Below are 8,992 nucleotides of genomic sequence, written 5' to 3'. Positions count from 1 at the left end.
GACTCTATAGCGTTAACTCACCCTGGATATAGACCCTATAGAGTTAACTCACCCTGTATATAGACCCTATAGCGTTAACTCACCCTGGATATATCCTGTATATAGACCCTATAGAGTTAACTCACCCTGGATATATCCTGTATATAGACTCTATAGCGTTAACTCACCCTGGATATAGACCCTATAGAGTTAACTCACCCTGGATATATCCTGTATATAGACTCTATAGAGTTAACTCACCCTGGATATAGACCCTATAGAGTTAACTCACCCTGTATATAGACTCTATAGCGTTAACTCACCCTGGATATAGACTCTATAGCGTTAACTCACCCTGGATATAGACCCTATAGCGTTAACTCACCCTGGATATAGACTCTATAGCGTTAACTCACCCTGGATATAGACCCTATAGAGTTAACTCACCCTGGATATATCCTGTATATAGACTCTATAGCGTTAACTCACCCTGTATATAGACCCTATAGAGTTATCTCACCCTGGATATAGACCCTATAGAGTTATCTCACCCTGGATATATCCTGTATATAGACCCTATAGAGTTAACTCACCCTGGATATAGACCCTATAGAGTTAACTCACCCTGTATATAGACCCTATAGAGTTAACTCACCCTGGATATACACTCTATAGCGTTAACTCACCCTGTATATAGACTCTATAGAGTTAACTCACCCTGTATATAGACTCTATAGAGTTAACTCACCCTGTATATAGACCCTATAGATTTAACTCACCCTGTATATAGACCCTATAGCGTTAACTCACCCTGGATATATCCTGTATATAGACCCTATAGAGTTAACTCACCCTGTATATAGACTCTATAGCGTTAACTCACCCTGGATATATCCTGTATATAGACCCTATAGAGTTAACTCACCCTGTATATATCCTGTATATAGACTCTATAGCGTTAACTCACCCTGGATATATCCTGTATATAGACTCTATAGAGTTAACTCACCCTGGATATATCCTGTATATAGACCCTATAGAGTTAACTCACCCTGGATATATCCTGTATATAGACTCTATAGCGTTAACTCACCCTGGATATATCCTGTATATAGACCCTATAGCGTTAACTCACCCTGGATATATCCTGTATATAGACCCTATAGCGATAACTCACCCTGGATATATCCTGTATATAGACCCTATAGCGTTAACTCACCCTGGATATATCCTGTATATAGACCCTATAGCGTTAACTCACCCTGGATATATCCTGTATATAGACCCTATAGAGTTAACTCACCCTGGATATATCCTGTATATAGACCCTATAGCGTTAACTCACCCTGGATATTTTCTGGATATAGACCCTATAGAGTTAACTCACCCTGTATATATCCTGTATATAGACCCTATAGCGTTAACTCACCCTGGATATATCCTGTATGTAGACCCTATAGAGTTAACTCACCCTGGATATATCCTGGATATAGACCCTATAGTGTTAACTCACCCTGGATATATCCTGTATGTAGACCCTATAGAGTTAACTCACCCTGGATATATCCTGGATATAGACCCTATAGAGTTAACTCACCCTGGATATATCCTGTATATAGACCCTATAGAGTTAACTCACCCTGGATATATCCTGTATATAGACCCTATAGAGTTAACTCACCCTGTATGTAGACCCTATAGCGTTAACTCACCCTGTATATAGACTCTATAGAGTTAACTAACCTTGGATATATCCTGTATATAGACCCTATAGAGTTAACTCACCCTGGATATATCCTGTATATAGACCCTATAGCGTTAACTCACCCTGGATATATCCTGTATATAGACCCTATAGCGTTAACTCACCCTGGATATATCCTGTATATAGACCCTATAGAGTTAACTCACCCTGGATATATCCTGTATATAGACCCTATAGAGTTAACTCACCCTGGATATATCCTGTATATAGACCCTATAGCGTTAACTCACCCTGGATATATCCTGTATATAGACCCTATAGCGTTAACTCACCCTGGATATATCCTGTATATAGACCCTATAGAGTTAACTCACCCTGGATATATCCTGTATATAGACCCTATAGCGTTAACTCACCCTGGATATAGACCCTATAGAGTTAACTCACCCTGTATATAGACCCTATAGAGTTAACTCACCCTGGATATAGACCCTATAGAGTTAACTCACCCTGGATATAGACCCTATAGAGTTAACTCACCCTGGATATAGACTCTATAGAGTTAACTCACCCTGGATATATCCTGTATATAGACCCTATAGAGTTAACTCACCCTGGATATATCCTGTATATAGACCCTATAGAGTTAACTCACCCTGGATATAGACCCTATAGAGTTAACTCACCCTGGATATAGACCCTATAGAGTTAACTCACCCTGGATATATCCTGTATATAGACCCTATAGCGTTAACTCACCCTGGATATATCCTGTATATAGACCCTATAGAGTTAACTCACCCTGGATATATCCTGTATATAGACCCTATAGCGTTAACTCACCCTGGATATAGACCCTATAGAGTTAACTCACCCTGGATATAGACCCTATAGAGTTAACTCACCCTGTATATAGACCCTATAGAGTTAACTCACCCTGTATATAGACTCTATAGCGTTAACTCACCCTGGATATAGACTCTATAGCGTTAACTCACCCTGGATATAGACCCTATAGAGTTAACTCACCCTGTATATAGACCCTATAGAGTTAACTCACCCTGTATATAGACCCTATAGAGTTAACTCACCCTGTATATAGACCCTATAGAGTTAACTCACCCTGTATATAGACCCTATAGAGTTAACTCACCCTGTATATAGACCCTATAAAGTTAACTCACCCTGTATATAGACCCTATAGAGTTAACTCACCCTGGATATTGACCCTATAGAGTTAACTCACCCTGTATATAGACCCTATAGAGTTAACTCACCCTGTATATAGACTCTATAGCGTTAACTCACCCTGGATATAGACTCTATAGAGTTAACTCACCCTGGATATATCCTGGATATAGACTCTATAGAGTTAACTCACCCTGGATATATCCTGTATATAGACTCTATAGAGTTAACTCACCCTGGATATATCCTGTATGTAGACTCTATAGAGTTAACTCACCCTGGATATATCCTGTATATAGACCCTATAGAGTTAACTCACCCTGTATATAGACCCTATAGAGTTAACTCACCCTGGATATATCCTGTATATAGACCCTATAGCGTTAACTCACCCTGGATATATCCTGTATATAGACTCTATAGAGTTAACTCACCCTGGATATATCCTGTATATAGACTCTATAGCGTTAACTCACCCTGTATATAGACCCTATAGAGTTAACTCACCCTGGATATATCCTGTATATAGACCCTATAGCGTTAACTCACCCTGTATATAGACTCTATAGCGTTAACTCACCCTGTATATAGACCCTATAGAGTTAACTCACCCTGGATATATCCTGTATATAGACCCTATAGCGTTAACTCACCCTGGATATATCCTGTTCATCAATACGGATGCATCCTCCCTGGACGTCATAGAAGCGAAACAGCAGACGGAGGATCGTGCTTTTACCTGAACCAGACTGGCCCACCTGCAGACACACACACAGGACAGGTGGATGTTAAACCAGACTGGCCCACCTGCAGACACACACACAGGACAGGTGGATGTTAAACCAGACTGGCCCACCTGAAGACACACACACAGGACAGGTGGATGTTAAACCAGACTGGCCCACCTGCAGACACACACACAGGACAGGTGGATGTTAAACCAGACTGGCCCACCTGAAGACACACACACAGGACAGGTGGATGTTAAACCAGACTGGCCCACCTGCAGACACACACACAGGACAGGTGGATGTTAAACCAGACTGGCCCACCTGCAGACACACACACAGGACAGGTGGATGTTAAACCAGACTGGCCCACCTGCAGACACACACACAGGACAGGTGGATGTTAAACCAGACTGGCCCACCTGCAGACACACACACAGGACAGGTGGATGTTAAACCAGACTGGCCCACCTGCAGACACACACACAGGACAGGTGGATGTTAAACCAGACTGGCCCACCTGCAGACACACACACAGGACAGGTGGATGTTAAACCAGACTGGCCCACCTGCAGACACACACACAGGACAGGTGGATGTTAAACCAGACTGGCCCACCTGCAGACACACACACAGGACAGGTGGATGTTAAACCAGACTGGCCCACCTGCAGACACACACACAGGACAGGTGGATGTTAAACCAGACTGGCCCACCTGCAGACACACACACAGGACAGGTGGATGTTAAACCAGACTGGCCCACCTGCAGACACACACACAGGACAGGTGGATGTTAAATGTGGGTGTCTGGGTATCCGAACGGGGAAGGTCATGTGTTTTAATGCTAATTTTAGTTCATACTAGTCATGTAATGAAAGGCTATGTGAAGAGTTGAACCTACCAGAGCAACAGTCTGGCCGGCCGTCACAGTGAACGATATGCCCCTGAGGATCACATTCCTGAGGAGAGCAGCACAGATACACAGTCCTACTTCCTATCTGATTAAGAGTACTTATGATACACACACACACATTATATTACAGTACGTCCATGAGTTGAGTGCCAAGAGTTTTACAGAGTCTAAATTGACAGGTGAAGGCAAATGACAGGGTGATGCCTAGCTGTAGTACAAGCTCTGCTCTGCTCCGTCCATGACTATCCATCTGTTCAATGTAGGTGTTGTCTGTCATCAGAGAATATGTCCATGACATCAGAGATCAACTACACACATTCTCATGACATCAGAAACTAACTACACATTCTCATGACATCAGAGATTTACTACACACATTCTCATGACATCAGAGATCAACTACACACATTCTCATGACATCAGAAACTAACTACACATTCTCATGACATCAGAGATTCACTACACGATCTCATAACAGAGATTAACTAAACATTCTCTTAACTTCTTATGGCTGCAGGGGCAGTATTGAGTAGCTTGGATGAAAGGTGCCCAGAGGTGCCCAGAGTAAACTGCCTGCTCCTCAGTCCCAGTTGCTAATACTGTATATGCATATTATTATTAGCATTGGATAGAAAACACTCTGACGTTTCTAAAACTGTTTGAATGATGTCTGTGAGTATAACAGAACTCATATGGCAGGCAAAAACCTGAGAAAAGATCCAAACAGGAAGTGGGAATTCTGAGGTTGGTTCGATTTTCAACTAAGCCCCTATTGAATATACAGTGGGATATGGATGAGTTTGCACTTCCTACAGCTTCCACTAGATGTCAACAGTCTGTAGAACCTTGTCTGATGCCTCTACTGTGAGGTGGGGCCGAAGGAGACAGGAATTAGTCAGGTCTATCATGACCTGACCATGCTCTGACCATGCACGTTCACATGAGAGGGAGTTCTGTTCCATCGCACTTCTGAAGTCAATGTAATTCTCCAGTTGGAACGTTACTGAAGATTTATGTTAAAAACATTCTAAAGATTGATTCAATACATCTTTTGACATGTTTCTAATGACTGTTACGGAACTTTTTGACATTTCATCAGCTTTTAGTGAACGCGCTTCCTGACTTTGGATTTGTTTACCAAACACGCTAACAAAAATAGCTATTTGGACATAAATGATGAACATTACCGAACAAAACTAACATTTCTTGTGGAAGTGGGAGTCCTGGGAGTGCCTTCCGACGAAGACCAGCAAAGGTAAGTGAAGATTTATGTTTTTTATGAGTTTTGTTGACTGCACAATTTGGCGGGTAACTGTATGGCTTCCTTTTGTGGCTGAACGCTGTTCTCAGATTATTGAATATTGTGCTTTTGCCGTAAAGCTTTTTTGAAATCTGACACAGCGGTTGCATTAAGAACAAGTGTATCTTTAATTCTATGTAAAACATGTATCTTTCATCAAAGTTTATGATGAGTATTTATGTTATTTGACGTGGCTCTCTGTAATTTCTCCGGATATTTTGGAGGCATTTCTGAACATGGCGCCAATGTAAACTGAGGTTTTTGGATATAAATATGAACTTAATCAAACAAAACATATATGTATTGTGTAACATGAAGTCCTATGAGTGTCATCTGATGAAGATCATCAAAGGTTAGTGATTAATTTGATCTCTATTTCTGCTTTTTGTGACTCCTGTCTTTGGCTGGAAAAATAGCTGTGTTTTTCTGTGATTTTGCGGTGACCTAACATAATCGTTTGTGGTGCTTTCGCTGTAAAACCTATTTGAAATCGGACATGTTGGTGGGATTAACATCAAGATTACCTTTAAAATAGTATAAAATCCATGTATGTTTGAGGAATTTTAATTATGAGATTTCTGTTTTTTGAATTTGGCGCCCTGCACTTTCACTGGCTGTTGTCATATCATCCCGTTAACGGGATTGCAGCCATAATTAACAGAGATTAACTATACATTCTCATGACATCAGAGATGAACTACACATTCTCATGACATCAGAGATTAACTACACATTCTCATGACATCAGAGATTAACTACACATTCTCATGACATCAAAAATGAACTACACATTCTCATGACATCAAAAATGAACTACACATTCTCATGACATCAGAGATGAACTACACATTCTCATGACATCAGAGATGAACTACACATTCTCATGACATCAGAGATGAACTACACATTCTCATGACATCAGAGATGAACTACACATTCTCATGACATCAGAGATGAACTACACATTCTCATGACATCAGAGATTAACTACACATTCTCATGACATCATAGATTAACTACACATTCTCATAATATCAGAGATTAACTACACATTCTCATAATATCATAGATTAACTATACATTCTCATAATATCAGAGATTAACTACACATTCTCATAATATCAGAGATTAACTACACATTCTCATGACATCATAGATGAACTACACATTCTCATGACACCAGAGATTAACTACACATTCTCATGAATTCAGAGATTAACTACAAATTCTCATAATATCATAGATTACAAATTCTCATAATATCAGAGATTAACTACACATTCTCATGACATCAGAGATGTACTACACATTCTCATGACATCATAGATGAACTACACATTCTCATGACATCAGAGATGAACTACACATTCTCATGACATCAGAGATGAACTACACATGTTTTTATGACCTACCCCTCAGTGTAGCTGAAGCACACGTTCTGAAACGTCACCTCGCCTGTTGTCAACTGGAGGTCTGTGGCGCTGACATCGTCTTTCACCTGGACAAGACAACATGACAGGAAATGACATCAGCAGTGTGGTGGAACTCAGGTACTAGATGGTCAACTTCCTCCATGGATCAGGGTCTCAGCTCAAGCCACACACAGTGGCATAACAAGACATAACAAGAATATTAAGCACCACCTTGCAGTTACTGTCAAACCACTTCACTCCCCTCTCCACAGTCCCACTTCACTCCCCTCTCCACAGTCCCACAGCCCACAGCACCACAGTCCCACAGCCCACAGCACCACAGTCCCACAGCCCACAGCACCACAGTCCACAGTCCCACAGCACCACAGCACCACAGTCCCACAGCCCACAGCACCACAGTCCCACAGCACCACAGTCCCACAGCACCACAGTCCACAGCACCACAGCCCACAGCTCCACAGTCCCACAGCACCACAGTCCACAGCACCACAGCCCACAGCACCACAGTCCCACAGTCCCACAGCCCACAGCTCCACAGCCCACAGCACCACAGCACCACAGTCCCACAGCACCACAGTCCACAGTCCCACAGCCCACAGCTCCACAGTCCCACAGTCCCACAGTCCCACAGTCCCACAGCCCACAGCTCCACAGCCCACAGCACCACAGCACCACAGTCCCACAGCACCACAGTCCCACAGCCCACAGCCCACAGCACCACAGTCCCACAGCCCACAGCCCACAGCACCACAGTCCCACAGCCCACAGCCCACAGCTCCACAGCCCACAGCACCACAGCACCACAGTCCCACAGCACCACAGTCCACAGTCCCACAGCCCACAGCTCCACAGTCCCACAGTCCCACAGTCCCACAGCCCACAGCTCCACAGCCCACAGCACCACAGCACCACAGTCCCACAGCACCACAGTCCCACAGCCCACAGCCCACAGCACCACAGTCCCACAGCCCACAGCCCACAGCACCACAGCCCACAGCACCACAGCACCACAGTCCCACAGCACCACAGTCCCACAGCCCACAGCACCACAGCCCACAGCACCACAGCACCACAGTCCCACAGCACCACAGTCCCACAGCACCACAGCACCACAGTCCCACAGCACCACAGTCCACAGTCCCACAGCACCACAGTCCACAGTCCCACAGTCCCACAGTCCCACAGCCCACAGCTCCACAGTCCCACAGTCCCACAGTACCACAGACCACAGCACCACAGCCCACAGCTCCACAGTCCCACAGCACCACAGTCCACAGCACCACAGCCCACAGCTCCACAGTCCCACAGTCCCAGAGCACCACAGTCCAGAGTCCCACAGCACCACAGTCCAGAGTCCCACAGCCCCAGAGCCCACAGCACCACAGCACCACAGTCCCACAGCCCACAGCTCCACAGTCCCACAGTCCCACAGTCCCACAGCTCCACAGTCCAAAGTCCCACAGCTCCAGAGCCCACAGTCCAAGGACCCACAGCCCAGAGTCCCACAGCCCACAGCACCACAGTCCAGAGTCCCACAGCACCACAGTCCAGAGTCCCACAGCACCACAGTCCCAGAGCCCACAGTCCAAGGACCCACAGCCCAGAGTCCCACAGCACCACAGCCCAGAGTCCCACAGCACCACAGCACCACAGTCCCATAGCCCACAGTCCCACAGCCCACAGTCCCATAGCCCCACAGTCCACAGTCCCACAACCCACAGTCCCACAACCCACAGTCCCATAG

General features: G+C 44.5%; 1 protein-coding gene across 1 annotated transcript in view; it reads right to left on the bottom strand.

Annotated features, from left to right (window-relative positions):
• Positions 1 to 3,516: 3,516 nt before the first annotated feature.
• Positions 3,517 to 8,992, bottom strand: part of LOC129812491 (ATP-binding cassette sub-family B member 6-like) — a 39,301-nt gene continuing 33,825 nt past the window's right edge. The window contains exons 10-12 of the mRNA XM_055864109.1: positions 7,228 to 7,313; positions 4,504 to 4,561; positions 3,517 to 3,630 (exon numbers count right to left, since the gene is read on the bottom strand). Of these exons, the coding sequence (XP_055720084.1) occupies positions 3,517 to 3,630; positions 4,504 to 4,561; positions 7,228 to 7,313 (258 nt within the window). The remainder of the gene's footprint in view (positions 3,631 to 4,503; positions 4,562 to 7,227; positions 7,314 to 8,992) is intronic.

Source organism: Salvelinus fontinalis, chromosome 16 (assembly GCF_029448725.1).
Source record: "Salvelinus fontinalis isolate EN_2023a chromosome 16, ASM2944872v1, whole genome shotgun sequence".
In the NCBI taxonomy this organism is placed as follows: Eukaryota; Metazoa; Chordata; class Actinopteri; order Salmoniformes; family Salmonidae; genus Salvelinus; species Salvelinus fontinalis.
This window is presented reverse-complemented; position numbering and strand designations above follow the sequence as displayed.